Below are 16,745 nucleotides of genomic sequence, written 5' to 3' on the forward strand. Positions count from 1 at the left end.
AAAGTGAATGTGTGAATAGTAATATGTTTGTTTGAAGTGAATGCAGAATTCAGAGATAATAAAAGCTCTGTGTATTCTTTTCTTGCTTTGGAATTTCAGATACTAGTGGCCATATTAAGAAGCAGAGATAAAAGGAGAAAGCAAGAAATATTTGGAATGCTGGTAAAGTAATCCTCTACACAGCAGCAATTCACAATAGTGTGTTATATATAGAAATAGATCAGTCATTGTTTTCAAGCCTGCTAAATAAAACTGAACTCTTGGAATGGCATGGCACTTGACCTTTCCTGATTTCACCCGCAGTATTTAAACTGGTGCAAGGGGAACACACTCGCAAGTGTCTTCTGTTGACATGACACATTCTCCTGGTAGTTCACACAATGTTCAAAAGGCACAAGTCCCTTACTTCAGAACGCAAGAGAGAAATATTTTCCCGAGGAGCTACCCGGTCCACGTTGAAGAATGACCTGAGAAACTTCCACTGTTTGTCGCATTTTGTGCTCTCAGCGGGCCCTCTAAAATCAACTCCAGTAGTTAAACATTCAAGAACTACGCACTTTGAGATTGAAATACTTGATGCTCAAACAAGAAAGCAGATATGTATTGTGGATAAGGTAAGTTATATTTATTCATTTAAATTTGTCTTATCCACACAAAAGGTTATTGATCACTTGATTAAATGCTGAAGGGGTTGTATCAAAGCATATTCCTGGCTTTTAATATTAGTTTTATGATGAGTAGGATAGATACTTAATATAGTATTTCAGTGGATGATATTCATAGTCAGTTTAAGTAGTATTTAATTATTAGGTCCTAGTTTTTCTGTTAAAGTAGACCGTTGTGTAGAGGTAAAATTTCCAGTGTTCAGCTTCTCAGCCTATATAAAAAAAATTCTCTAGATTTTTCTTTCCATATACTTCATTACATATTCAAATTATCATAGAGTTTTATTAGTGTTCACAAAAAATAGCAAGCAAAAGGCAGTAAGCTTACTAAAAATGACATTTAACATATATGATAATGTCTAGTCATTTAAAATTATTTAGAATTCATTGTCTTGAAAAATGAACATCTCACTTACTATGAAAAGTTTACATATTTCACAATTACAGTGTTTAAGTTCCTAAAATAATGTCTCGCTTGATATGTTAAACATTTTTATATTCATGTCAAAGATGTTTCACTCAGAAAAGATAAAATACATACTTCCTAGGTTAGAAAATTAACATATAAATATATGTGTACATCATGGATATACATATGTGTATACATTATTTCAATCATTTTCTATTTTTCATTGGCTTGAAAAGTCACTAGTAGTTTAATTTATTGAGAAAGATTTATATTTTTAAAACAATATATTTTCATTTATTTTGCTATAGAAATGTGTTAAATAAGCTTTCTGCGCTTGTACTAAAAATAAAATTCAATCACTGATTTCATTTAACTATATTCTAGCTATGTTTCTGGATAAGAGGGAAAGAGACAAAACTGTTTCTACCTTTAATCGCAGAAGATCATATGTACTTTCTCACTTAGTAATTGTAAATCTATGACCAATCTATTAGTTGGGTAACATTAACTTTTACTTACCGATGGAAACAAAATATAAAGAACTTTACAAGTTCATAAAGTTCATAAGTGAAATGTAAGAGATTCAAAACTATTTGCAAGCAATTCCAAATCACATTATTTTTCTATAGTACTACTAGAGTCATACATAAAGGATGAATATGTATTGTAGTCAAAGAATTTTAATATAAATTGTATGCATGTATGCATGTTGTAATTAACTTTTATTTTAATATCTCAGTAAGGTTTTTGGATTTTTTATATCATATAAGAATAAGACAAAACAAAATATCACCTAGAAGTTACTGATGTTTGTATTACCTCATCCTTGAAAGTTTAAAACTCAAGAAAAATACAAGTAAATGAAAGGAAACAAGGTATCAAATGGATACTGAATTTGTCAAGGACTTTCAAAGATCAAACTTCTAAAATGAGACTGGCTTTTGTGTCTTTTCTGACCTGTGTCTAAACCTTGATGCAAAATCCATCTTAGAGTAATGAGAAACTGCTTATGGGCTGCTAATTATTTTCCCCATACATTTAAATTTTGATGTTGAGATTGTATTTAAAGGTAAGACATGGATTTTTACATTTTCAGTTATTAATTAAGTTGCAAAAATATTGAGCATGCAGAAAGCCAGTATTCTTTAGAAATAAAGGTTTGGCTTAGAAATTTTGGTTTAGAGGCAGACTGCTTCTCTTTGCAGTCTTGTTACCGCTCCCTTGTGGTATATCCAATAAACTTCTATCTCCTTTTAAAAAAAAAAAAGGAATTTTGGTTTGGAAATTTGGCTTACATTTGAATAGTTCTTATAATTGCACTGCCAGTAGCAAACTTTTGGGGGGACCTGGTAGTCTACATAAGGAGATTATTTCTGGATTCCTCATCAGCCTTTATTGCACAATGAACTCCAGATGATGTGGAGGTTAAAGCAGCCAAGTCTTTGATTTGTCAGTAGAACTGGATTTTGTTTTGTCTTGTTTTAGTTTTGTAACTTGATAAATTGTCTCAACAATGCAAGGCACTCATTTAAAAGAAAAATATATGGATTAATTTACATTTTTTGCTTCATGAGTCCTAAAAGTTCAAATTTGTAAATATGAGAAATATTGATTTTGCTTATTGTTCAGGATACTGTTTTTCCTAGACAAAGTAACAGATATATTAGCGTATTAGCAGTAAGGTCATGTTAAGTGCCTTTCATTGTACTTGGCTCTGCTTAATATACTAAATAAGTGTTGTTTACAATGGTCCCTATCATTCAATAAGTACTGTGTTGTAAACAGTAAAAGTTATGGACTCTGGAAGTAAGTATATGTGGACCAAATCCCTGCTGCATCAATCATATTTATCAAGGTGCAGGAAACTTACTAAATGCTGATCGCTAGGACCCTTCTTTAGAAAATAGGTTAATGAAATCTGTTTTTTAGCTTAGAATTAAAAGTAAAAATAATATCTGTAACATACTTATCATGGTTCCTTGAATGCAATAGGGACAAAATATGTATTTTTTTAGTTGAAATAATTATTTGGAGAGATAAATTTAATGTGTATAAGTATAAAAGAAAAAACAAGTGATGAAACTTGTGATACTGGCCCAGAGTTTAAATCTGACTTCCTGATAATTGCCCATTGACAAGATTTGTTCTAATGCATAGGTTAGCTATAAATATTCAAATAGTTTCAGTGGGCTGTATGTATTTTAGTACTATATGCTGACCTCTAGTGGAAAGTTACTTTTCATCTAGACACTATAATTTAAACTTCAAAATGGACTAGGTGTCTACTAAAGATATTCATGAAACGAAAACATTGAAAGAATTCCTGAGATTAAAGAAAAGTATACTGAATCATGTTCTTTTATTTAATATTACATAACATACACACGCACATGCACACACACACACACACACACATATACATGTACACATACACCCAAAAAACAAAAACCTCTTGCTTTCACTATCTTCTCCAGCTTCTGCTCCACTTCTCTAATTACTTTCATCTTATTCATATTTCTATCCACATTTCTCTCTTTTCATTCTATCCTAAAATTATTCCATTTAGGCATTTGTCTTCGTAACTTTTCAGTTTGATTTTGCTGCAGCAAAAATACCTTGCTAAATCCAAAGTCAAATCTAATGCTTTATCTTAGTGTATCAGCAATATTTGCCACTGATAAACATGTCTTCCTCTTTTACTATGTGTGTTTCAGGATAATAAACATATTTTAACTTATTTAATCGCTTCTTCCTTTCCTATTGCTGCTTCTTCATCACCTGACTTACTAGTGTGGACAGTCACCAGTTCAGTCATTAAAACTTCTCCCAGTATTTACTCATTTACCTTATTGAATCCCATAGCTTCAAATATTATCTATCTACTGATGACTTACATATCATATGTATCTGCAGATTATCTTTTTCTCCTGAACTACAAATTCATTTACCTATGTATATATACATCTCTGTAAGTGTCTCTCTATATATTTACCTATACATCTATCTATGTATCTAGTTTTGTATCTATCTCCCCATCTATCTGGATGTTTACTAGGCATCTCACACTTAGTATATCTAAAACTGAACACTTAGTCTTACCTCAACATTTTATCACAGAGTTTCCGAAGTCAATAAGTGGCAACTGCATCCTTCAAATACCTCAAGTCAAACACTTAGAGGCATCATAACTCATATCTTAATCTCATACCCCACATATAATCCATCTTCTCAGTGATACTTTCAAATATATCCAAACTGACAAATTTTCACCACCTCTACTGCTAGCACTACTAAATCTTTCCTGCTTCTGTTCTTAGCACTTTCAGTATATTCCTTACATAGCAACCAGAACTAGCCTGTGATATCAGGTCAGATCATATCATTTGCTTCTAAAACTAGTCAGCGTCTTATTTAGGTCCATTTAATTGGCACTTTTCTTTCAGGGAATTTTCTGACTACTTATTCAAAATGATAAAATCTGCCAATATTCTCTATTACTCTATCCTGTTCTGTTTCTTTATTATGAGTTATTAGTATTTAATATACTGTTTATTTTCCCTTTTTTCATTTGCTTGTTATTTGGCCTACCCTGTTATTCCAGCTTCACAAAATCAGGGATCTGTTTTTTGTTTTGTTTTATTTTATTTTCATTCCTGTATCTCCAATATTTAGAACAAAGAAAAGTGTTTAACCATTGAATAATGGATACCTGTTCAAAAGTTTTGTGGATTTGACAATGCACTCATATTTAGCAATGATAGTTTTGGGGTGAAGAAATAGGATATTTGAAAATACTTTTTACTATTCTCTAAATCAAATTTTCATCAAAATGAATATAATTATATTCACAGAAAAAGACATTTGATTAAACCATTTCACTAAATGCCCAAATTCTTCCTGGCTTACTCCAAAAAAATGTATAGAATTTAACTTTGTATTAGTGTATAATTTACTGACCATCATATTCTGATTATAAAAAGCTAATGAGGTTTTTATAAGGCAGTTAATGCAGAAGGGGATATTTATTTAACTAATTTATTAATATCCCAAATGTTAGTAAAATAATATGACTAATCTATGATGATAGAAGGAGACCTTGATAGCTGATTTAAAATGTAAATATCATGCTTGTTTTTATTAGAACATAAAAATAGATGAAAATAATTTTTAAAACTTTAACATTGAGTGATTTTCAGTTGCTCACTATCCTTGTTTCACTTCTATTTTGTAAAATGTCAAATGCTTATCTGGTGATATATTGATGATCCAAGAGCACAGCAAGAACTTTAAAAGCTAAGATTGATAAATGTTTCCAATATCATCCCAATCTTTTCTCTTTAATCTTTTCTCCAAGGTACTTGACCTCAAGAGCCCTCTTTCTCATATTATTTTATTTGCTTTATGTCAAAACTCTAAAAAGCGTTTTAAAGACTACTTATTAGGAGTGCACTTGTGATGAGCACTGGGTGATGATTGTTGAATCACTATATTGTGCACCTAAAACTAATAAAATATTGTATGTTAAAAAAAAGAATACTTATAAATAAAAGAAAGCACTCAGTAAATCTTCATTTCTTCTAATGGTAAAAATATCAGTTTTCACTAGAAAATAGCAGAGAGAATTATAGGGTAGTTAGACTGAATAAAAATTTCACTTTTAATAGTTTAGAAATGTTGAAAACTCCACATTCTAATATTATCACTTTTTAATACTTTACCTTGGATGGCATGCAACTTAGCAAATATATGTCCCAATTTGTTCATTTGCAAAATGAGAGTGGCATCTGTTTTAAAACATCCTTATGGCAGTTTTCAGAATTTCATGTGTGTAGAAATGGCAAGATTTTCTTTTTCTTCCATTCCTCTCCTTCGTCTTCCATTTCTTCTTTCTTCATCCTCTTTCCTCCTCGATCCTTCACCTTTTACTTCCAGCCCTGTCCCCTTTTTCTTTACTTCCACCTCAGTCTCCTTCCTCCTAGTTCTTTCTTGTGACCATGTTATAATTGAAAAGATATGAGCTTTGATTTCACATAGTATAGAATTTTAATATAAATCTGATTGTTTTCACTTGTTCTTGGACATAATCCAATATCTCTGCTCTTTATTATCATTTTCTGTAAAAGGACTTAGGTATTATTATCCATCCATTTATAAAGTACCATTGGTGGTACAGAGACTTGAAATGAAGAACTTAGTGTGTATTAAAATCGAGCTTTGGGGCGCCTGGGTGGCTAAGTAGGTTAGGCGTCAGCTTTCGGCTTCAGCTCAGGTCATGATCTCACAGTTTGTGGGTTCGAGCCTCGCATCGGGCTCTGTGCTGACAGCTAGCTCAGAGCGTGGAGCCTGCTTCAGATTCTGTATTTCCCTCTGACCCTCCCCTGCTCGCACTGTCTCTCTCTGTCTCTCAAAAGTAAAAACAAAAAACAAAAAACAAAAAACAAAAAACAAAAACCCGTGAAATCGAGCTTGGAACTGGCCAATATATGTTCTGGGCTTTGCTTTTAACTGCCATATGCTACCCCCTGACACATACTAATAACTTTCACTAGCCCAAATTCTCATATTCTGTTTCATTTCATGACTGGGGCAGGACACCTGATTTCCTATATAGAAAATAGGTTATAAGACAGACGTACTAATTTTTCTTTTTTCACTTACGACTTCTCTCTCTCTCTCTTTCTTTCTCTTATGTTCATCTGTTTTGTTAGAGGTGGAATTTTTGAAGGATTTCTACTTCCTGTAACATTTGATACTAAAGAAGGTTTCAAAGTATTTTTTCAGTTTTTTATATACAGATATAAAATAGCATTAATTAATATTCAAACCCAGAAATTAAAAATATCTTTGAAGTCTCTATAATTATAAATTAGGCAACAAATATACACAAAGTGTTTATATAATTAAAATTCAGAATTTAAAATGGATGATTCCTCCCCAGAGAGGCAATTAATGTAGGCATTTTCTCCGAGTTCTCAAGAGCCTCAATGACTACTCTTCTTTTTGGATATACTTGGGAATTCCACAGTGTACTATGCAAATTTCATCTCAAAAGAATCAGTGTATTTGATCTTAATATATTTTAAATCATCTGCCCTGACTTAGATTTCTCTCAGAAAAAGTAGTCTTATGATATTTTAAAATGCATAATGTCATGAGAAGAAATACAGTGTAGTGGTTTATGCTCAAAGTCAGACATGTGTCTGCAGTTGAGCTTTGCAAATTATTAATATTTTATTATCTTAACATGTTCCTTAACTACTCTGACTCTTGGTTTTCCATGTAGGGTAAATATCAAATCAAAATACAGTAAATATCTATCTTCCAGGTATATCTAGGACTTTTATATTTGTGTAAATGTGCATAATATACCACCATGCACCACGAGATTAGTTTTCTGTAACTGAAAGCTGTGTTTTAGATAATGGCAATATATCTGTAATATTATTATTCCATTGACATGGGAAAATAATTGAATTAATACTTTTTTATTGTGACTATAACAACTGAGTCACTATATAGTAACAAATATAAACTATTATGTGTATTCCTTTAAATTATGTCTACATTTTTCCTTTTTTCAAATATATCACCATGTAAGAAAACCATTTTTGTTTATGGGCAAGCTATAAAGAAGATGTCATTTTATCTCCTGTAATATATGTGATGCAATGGCACTCTTTTTAGAAGGTCAACATAAATGAATAAGTTTTAGAGGATGCATCTTGAAAGAGAAGAATTGAAATTTACCAGATTCAGCATTTCTCCAACTCTATGATTTGCCATCTTATAGTGTAACAATTTACATTAATTAGCTCAATAGATATCTGTTAAGATATTTGTATAGTGTTCTATTATATGTTTGAGATAATTCACGAACTCAAACAGATGCAACTCCTATTCTCATAGATTCTATTCTCTCCTGTGGAAGCCACACACTGTCCAAGTAATTTCAAGTGCAAGATATCTACACAATGAGTGGGGGTGGGAATGGTAGTTTGGGATAATAAGCAAAGGTAGGTAATCTATGACACAGGAGGCTCTCCTTAGATAAATGATGTTAATGTGTGGCCCAGGCAGCAGATAAGATGGAAGAGAAATAGGGGGTTATGACAGATACAGAAGGTAGAAAGAACAGGACTTGTGTTGTTGTGAAGAATGAAGGCCAGGGAGGATGCAAGTATGATGCTGAATTGCTGTTTAAACTACGAGGATCCTAGGAATGGTGTGATTTATTTAGTCTTTTATGTCTTTTTATTTGTTGTTGTTTTTTTTTTTTTTGCTTGATTTTCTTTCTTTTTCAAATTTTTGTTTAGATTCTAGTTAGTTAACATACAGTCTGATATTAGTTTCAAGTTTAGTATTTTTGCTTTCTTACTTTTGGTGAAGGCAAGTAGAGAGGCAAGCAGGAAACAAGTACTCAGTTTTGTTCATTTTAAGTTAGAGATCTCTGTGAAATATCCAGGAAGAAATAACTAGTAGACTTTTGGGTGCGAAGATGTAGAATCAGGAGAGTGGTCATGATGCAGCACGTTGACTGTGGAATTAGAAATCCATAGGTGACCTTTGCAGCCATTACGGTATAGAAGACAAAATTTTGAAAGAACAATATAATGAATAACAGGAAGAACCAACTAGAGAGGCCTGAGGAATTCCAATATGTAAAGGAGTTAAATAAAGGGCAGTTTGAAAAGGAAAATGAGAGAAGTTTCCAGAAGGACAGAAGAAGGTAACAATTTCATCTCAGAAGTGTAGGAAGTAATATTTGAGTGCAAAGGGAAAGATCAGTATATGCAACTAAAAAGCACAAAGATAGTTATAGGGATACTATAAGTATCCCATGTATTAAGTCATACAGTGTTCACTGCTTAATTTAATTCAATCACTTTAGGTACAGTGATTTAGGATGTAACCCAGTCTAGAATGGGGATGGCACTCAATAGGTAACAAGATATTTAAGTTTTCTAGAAAAACTTTCTTTTTGCAGACGCCGCACTGTCAGCACTTTCTTTTGGAAGTAACTGTTTTGGCAGTAAAAGTCTTGAAAACCTTAAGTGTTTCAAACTCTTCATTCTTCAACTCTATATTAACTTCTATGTAGTCTGATTCACATACTTTGGGTTATTGTTTACCTCTTCTTTATTACTTCATTTTTCAGCAATCTATACTACTCACCAATCCCAAAATAATATTGTAATTTCCATTCTTTGAGTTTGGGTAAAATTTGATTCCTCTCCCTGGAGTGTTCTGTTACAATATTCTGTCTAATTCACAACCATTCCTCATGATCAAACTGAAATCACAGCTTCTTTGTGCCCCACTTATGATCTATAAGCAGATGTGTCATTTGTCTTAGAAAAAGTTGATTGGAATTTCCACTCTATAAGTTATATAGTCTAGTCATTGGAAATGAGCATTTGTAAGCTGTCCTAATGATTTGAAAGAATAATTTTATGTTTTTTTCAATCAAATAACTTTTAAATGAAAATTGTAATTAGTTCAGCAGTATTTCATTTTCTAGCAACTTATTTTCATTATATTTTACAAATGTCTAAATAGTTTGGAAGCATTGAACTAGAGGACATGGGAATGACCTAAATGCTATTATATAATATATATACCTTGGATGCAAAATTAGTTCATGTCATATTGAGGTTCCTCTTGGATCTCACCCTAAAATGTGTAGATTCTTGACAGGATAGGTAAATAATAAAGCTTAAACATTTGCTTTGTAAACATAGAACAAAAATTATAGCTGAATTGACATGTTTTTAGATCAATGAAAGTGAATAAACCATTTTGTCCTTGGAAATGTATAGATAGGATGAAAACAATGTTAACTACTAGGGAAGAAAATTATGAGAGGAGTAGTATATTGTTCAAAGAAATCCTATTTCCTATTAAGTCAAGGCTAAGAAAGTTAAGTTTACGAACACATGTTTAAAATAGTACCTAAGATTTAGATAACAGTCTATGGAAAGAATCTAATGGCAATTGACCTTTGAATAATTTGGGGGTAAAATTCACTGACCCTCATGCTATTGAAAATCTAAGTTTAACTTTTAACTTCCCTAAAACTTAAGTACTAATAGCTTACTGTTGACTGGAAGCCTTATTGATAACATAAATACATATTTTGTGTATTAAATGTATTGTAAACAGTATTTTTACAATGAAGTTAGCTAGACAAAAGAAAGTATTGTTAAGAAAATCGCAAGTAAAGAAAACATATTTACAGTACTGCACTGTAAAAAATCTGTTAATAGGTTAAACAGGAGAATCTCCACACAGTTCAAATCCATGTTATTCAAAGGATAAATGTATATCCAAGAGAGGCATGTTATTCAAATTAGACAAATAGTTACTTTATGAATAGCTACCTTACTTTAGATTACTTGGGGTTGGAAATTAAACATATTTCCTTATCCTGACATACATGAGTAAAACTGGAAAGACAGATTATGCATTTTGAAACAAATCAAACATGGTGAATAGCATACGGGAGCTTAACACAAATATACTAAGGTGTCTGGGAAAGGATACTTTTTAATCTGATAGAAGTTTAAGCATGAAGATGAGAAATAAAGCTTAAGTGACTGGAAGGAGGCACTCAAAAGAATTTAAAATATGCATATATGGTACAATTAATTAGCATGGCTGGGCTAGAAAACACATCCCAGGATGAATTAACATATTAAAGATATCACAATCTTAGATTTCAAGATATACCCCAAAGCTGTGGAAGTCAAAACAGTAAAGTAATGGCACAAATATAAACACAGATCAATGGAACAGAACAGAGATCCCAGAAATAAGCTCATGCCTAAATGGTCAATTAATCAAGGACAAAGGAAGCAAGAATGTACAATGAAGAAAAGACAGTCTCTTCCATCATTGATTTTGGAAAAACTGAACAGCTACATACAGATTAATGAAACTGGACCACTTTCTCACCACCCATATACAAAAACAAACTCAAAATGGATTGAAGTCCTAAATGTAAGACCTGAAAGCACAAAATTCTTTGAAGAAAACAGACAGTAAACTCTTGGACATTGACTTTACTAATATTTTTTTGAATCTGCCTTCTCAGGCAAGGGAATCAATTAGGATTATACCAAACTAAAAAGCTTTTGCACTGTGAAGAAAATCATCAATAAAACAAAAATGCAACTTACTGAATGGAAGAAGATATACACAAATGATATATCAAAGAAAGAGTTAATATTCAAATAAATAAAGAACTCCCACAACTCAATAACATAAAGCAAATGATCTGATTAAAAATGCTCAGAAGACCTGAATAGACATTTTTCCAAAGTAGCCATAATGATACTCAACAAACATGAATATATGTTCAACATCATTAATCATCAGAGATGAAAATCAAAATCACAGTAAGATATCTTATCAAACCAGTCAGAATGACTAGTATCAAATGGACAAGGAATAAAAAATGTTGGTGAGGATATGGAAAAAATGAATTGTGGGAATTTAAATTGGTTCACTCACTGTAGAAAATAGAAATACTATATGATCCGATAATTCTGCTATGGGATATTTACTCAAAGAAAACAGAAACACTATTAAAAAAGCATATGCTCTCCTATGTTTATTACAGCATTATTTATAATAGCCAAGATCAGTAAGTGTCCATGAATAGATGAATGTATAAAGAAGATATTGTGTATACACACACTACACACACACACACACACACACACACACGCACACACACACGCGCGCGCACGCGCACGTGCACTGAAATAGTACTCAGCCATTAAAAAGAATAAAATCTTGGTATTTGCTGCAACATGAATGAAACTAGAGGGTATTGTGCTGAGTGAAATAAGTGAGATAAAGACAAATACCATGTGATTTCATTTATAAGAGGAATCTAAAAACAAATCAAAGAAACAGAAACAAACTCATAAATTCAGAGAACAACCATAATTGCCAAAGGGTAGGGGGACGGACAAAACAGATGAAGCAAATTAAGATGTAGAGATGTCTAGTTATAAAATAAATAGACATAGGGATAAAAAGTACAGCATAAGGAATATGGCTAATAATATTGTAGTCACAATATTATTGTATGGTGACAGATAGTATCTGCTTATTGTGGTAAGCATTTCATAATATATATAAATTGTCCTAATATTATATTGTATATCAGAAACTAATATAATATTGTATGTCAACTATACTTCAATGTATATGCACATTACTAAACAATAGAATGAACGGTGTACAAAGAGCATCCCAGGAAGAATAATTAGCATATCAAAGGTGAAGAAAGAAAAAATAGCAAGCCTTCTGGTCTACTGTAATTAAGTTCATGAAGTGATGTTGCAGAATGGAGCAAATTGAGAATAGATGGTGTGGTCGGGAGTGATGGTAGAGTCTTAGATGACTTCCTGGCATCTGGACTTTTTATTTTCATTCAAATCAGGGGGTAATATTTGTTATTCAGCAAATTAAATCTGGTAACAATTTGGAAGATAAAATGGACAGTAGATGGTCTGAAGACAGACAGCTCAGTAAAACTGAGAAGCAAATCTCTTTCTAAGTTTATTTAGTGAGAGAGAGAGAGCAGGAGCTCCTCCCTCAGGGGGAGGGTCAGAGAGAGAGGGAGAAAAAGAATCCCAAGCAGGCCCCGCACTGTCAGCAGAGAGCCCAACATGTGCACTGGATCCCAGGAACCATGAGATCATGATCTGAGCCCAAATCAAGAGTTGGTCACTTAACTGACTGAGTCATCCAGGCTTCCCAAGAAGAAAATCTTTTGGGACCCTATTCAGGACTACCACTTTTGGGTGGCAATGTGGTATCAAGGGCTCTGCTTAGCTTTTGAAGGTACTCAGCCACCCCTCACACTTAACCAGCTTGTGCTATACAACAATGTCTTTATTTTCTTTTCCCTTAAATTGTATTGATATGAGTTATTTCACTGGAGTCACCTGAACAAATACCATCATTTAGTAGGAATTTCCATAAGGAAATGCCTATGGCCCAGGGTAAGGGTATGTAGGTAAGGTAGAACATTGCTGACAAATTGAAATCTACAAATGTAATAATAATATAAAAATTTTGGGGCACCTGGGTGGCTCAGTAGGTTAAGCGTCAGACTCTTGGTTTCAACTTAGGTCATGGTCTTATGCTTCCTGACTTCATGCCCCACATGGGGCTTCAAGCTAACAGCACAGAGCCTCCTGGGATTCTCTCTCTCTCCCTCTCCCTCTGCCCTTCCTCTGCTTGCTCTCTGTTTGTCTCTCAAAAAAAAAAAAATAAATAAATACACTTAAAATTTTTAAATAATAGTATAAAAATTTTCAGATCATTTAAGTATATTAAAAAACTATAAAGGAAGACAACAAAAATTTTACACTGTAATGAAAGAATTGAAGTAATTTTTTTGTTTTTGTATGTATATATAACTTGTATTTGGAGAGTAAATAAAATAATTCAAATAAAATATAAATCATTGGCTACAAATTTAGGGCACACTTGAAACTTTAAGTAATAAATATACATATACACATACATATACATATATTTCTAATTTAAACTTTCCTGGAAAACATCCTTTATGTAACAAGGCAGAATAATTACACAATAAATATACTGTAACTTCTATCAATTGTGGTTACAGCCCATGTATGTTAGACAAATGTACATATCCCGTACAATAGAATTGAATGTGGTATTATAGGTAAATGGAATATGATATTCCATTACTATTTTAGTTTAGTTTAGTTTAACAGGGATTTTCCTGTTTGACCTTGTAATGAATCAAGGCAGTGTTCTGTAGGTAAACCTGCTATGAATTTGTTACATTAACCCATGTTAAGTGGAGCACAGGGTGCCAGATGTTTAATAACAGACCACAAGAGATATGGAAACAGAGCAGTCTGTTCCCCACCAGCTCTGGCGGAGGTATCCAGCAGGCTTCAGGGAGCCACACGGGGAGGTGACAGAAGACAGGAGGCAGACAGAGAGCGACACGACCTAGGGCACATGCCTTTAACAGGGTCTGTGACTGGAGTGCTAAGGGGTTCCTGGACTAAGGCCAAATTAGTCCATTTAAACCAAAAGAGTGGTGTTTTCATGAGCCTAAAGGAAGTCTTATCTGAGGGGCACATAGAGAAGTCATTGGGAAACAGGGGAAACCGTTGTTCCCAAGGGCGGCCATGAAAGTCCTAGCAGAGTGTACGTTTACTTATGACTCTGAGGCTGCTATCCTGGGCATGCCCTTGTCTGAGGGGCTAGTGTCAGGTTAAGGTCACTGCCGGCTGCTTGGTCAAACACCACATGCCAAAGCAGCAATATCATGAAGCAGCTTAGCTAAACTCTCGCCCAAACCTACAGATGAGCAGAGTGTATTAGTTTTCATAAAGTTCACGATGAAGGGATTTCTCAGTTCTTTCATGATCTAACAATTCAAACCAAAAAATATACATATAAGGATTTTGCTTACATATTGAACTTCTGGGAAATAACTTTGGTTTGGTGTTTGGTACTCTTTTCTTTGATTCTTTTTTTTAAGAAATTATATTTTAGACATGTACCTTGTCCAGATTAGCATTTTACTGGTACTTCTGAGTAGCTTGAAAAAGAGCTATTAAAATCATCACTTACCTTGTTGCTGTTTATTGTTATTTAAATATATAACATATTTTTTATTCCTCCTTTTTTAGGCTTTAGTGCTCAAAATTATCTAGTAACAATCCTCTTTCTTGTACTATTACTCATAACATTAGTATTTAACAAATGAGCAGTAATTTAAGACAACATTAAGAAATAAACATTCACTTTTTGTTTTGTTTTTTAATTATCTAAAGGCTTCAGGGAACGAAGTCTGAAGGTGCAATGTCACAGACAGTGAAAACCGATATTGATATCATATAAAGCCTTTTAATATCCTACAACATTCAATTGCGGGCACACATTTTTGCTTCTTTTTTGTAATTTTTTATTGTTTTATTTTTGAGAGAGCAAGAGAGTGACAGATTGAGAGAGAGAGAGAGAAAGAAAGAGAGAGAGAGAGAGAGAGAGAGAGAGAGGGCATGAACAGGGGAGAGGCAGAGAGTTAAGAAGACACAGAATCTGAAGCAGGCTCCAGGCTCTGAGTAGTCAGCACAGAGCCCAATTTGGGGCTCAAACTCACAAACCGTGAGATTGTGACCTGAGCTGAAGTGGGATGCTTCACCAACTGAGCCACTCAGGTGCCCGACATTTTTGCTTCTTAACATCACATAATACAACTGTGATGAAATTTATATTTTTGCTAGAATCAGTTTAATGACAGAATATTAAGTTCCATGCAGTCCCAAATTATATTATAAAAAGTGAGTAACCTTAGATTTATCTATGCTTACATTGCTGCTGTGTATACCTTACCTTCTGCTGTGAAAACTATGTTGTTTGCATGCCTACGTGATCAGAGCTCAAAGGTTTGGAGAGCCAACCGTAGTTTGAAGGTGATACTATTTTTAAATTGTGTTCCACTGATCATCAAGTTCCTATAAGAATATCTTGTAAGGTTATAATCCTAGAACATCACCTGCCTTTCTCTTCCCTCCCTCCTTTCTTTCCTTCTTTCCTGGGTTTGTTTTTATTGTTTTTTCATATATGTTAAAGAATATCAATCTTCCCCTGTAATAAACCTTAGGAGCACCAGCATGAAAACCAAATCAAACAAGCAAAATATGTTCCTTCCTCTTCAGACATTCGCGGTAATTTGATGGATAATCACATGTAAATAGTCCAACACAAGATAATATAACACATGCCAAAATAGAGGAATGAACAAGGTGCTGACTGAGTCCAAGGGGATAATGTTCTTTTTTACTGCAGAAATTGAAAGTGGCTTTAGAAACCCCCTCCAGTTGTAAACAGTCCTGGCACACTGACGGAGAATCATCCCGAAGATATCTCTAATAGAAAAGGGCAATCTTTTAGAGTAGAAATTATTTCCTCTAAATGCCTTATATCCTTAGCTTTTCAGGCTTTAACAGAAGGCATACGGCTATAGAGACACCTCTAGAGAATTTAAGAAAGAAGGCAAAGATGAACTCTCTACTCACTAAAGAGTTTCAAGTGTGCAAACTTTTTGGGCTTTGTAACATTAGTACATTATATTTTATTAGTGGATTTTTAAACTGACAGTCATTAAATAATTTCCAATCCCCAGTGATCTACTGGGATTCAACTAAGTAACCTGAGCCCACCAGTCACCACATAAGGCCTATGAATGTCACACTCATTTATTTTCCTATGAGAAGTTAGTTCCCTTTTAGAAAGATTTATTGTAAACTGCCTACTACATCTACATATAGAATATTTTATTTGAGAATTGATCTTACTCTTAAGTCAAAAATGCCATACCTCTGCCTTTGTATAAACTCATCATTTTAACATCATTTCGTGTGAGGTGTAAATTATCATCTGTCTTTTTTATTACAGTTTATATTTTCTTATTACACAATTTCACTGCCTCCGAAATAAACATTTAATATTACTTCATGTTTGGGCGGTTCTGACTTTGCAATTATTGGTTATTTGATTTCTTAAATGTAAAAATGTAATATAATTAGTAATTTCTTTTGAGAAAGCATATGATGAATTATTGCCTATGTAACTGAGTTGGTCATTACTGGTCTGTGAGCTTCTCA

General features: G+C 33.1%; 1 protein-coding gene across 4 annotated transcripts in view; it reads left to right on the forward strand.

Annotated features, from left to right (window-relative positions):
• The first annotated feature begins 308 nt into the window (after nt 1–308).
• TECRL (trans-2,3-enoyl-CoA reductase like) overlaps nt 309–16,745 on the forward strand; it is a 158,938-nt gene continuing 142,501 nt past the window's right edge. Inside the window, exon 1 of one of the 4 annotated variants that reach the window (XM_029945352.1) lies at nt 309–614. In XM_029945352.1, the coding sequence (XP_029801212.1) occupies nt 381–614 (234 nt within the window). In that variant the 5' untranslated portion in view covers nt 309–380. The remainder of the gene's footprint in view (nt 615–16,745) is intronic. The other 3 variants (XM_029945347.1, XM_029945364.1, XM_029945357.1) reach the window with 3 other exon arrangements.

This window comes from Suricata suricatta, chromosome 1 (assembly GCF_006229205.1).
Source record: "Suricata suricatta isolate VVHF042 chromosome 1, meerkat_22Aug2017_6uvM2_HiC, whole genome shotgun sequence".
Lineage (NCBI taxonomy): Eukaryota > Metazoa > Chordata > Mammalia > Carnivora > Herpestidae > Suricata > Suricata suricatta.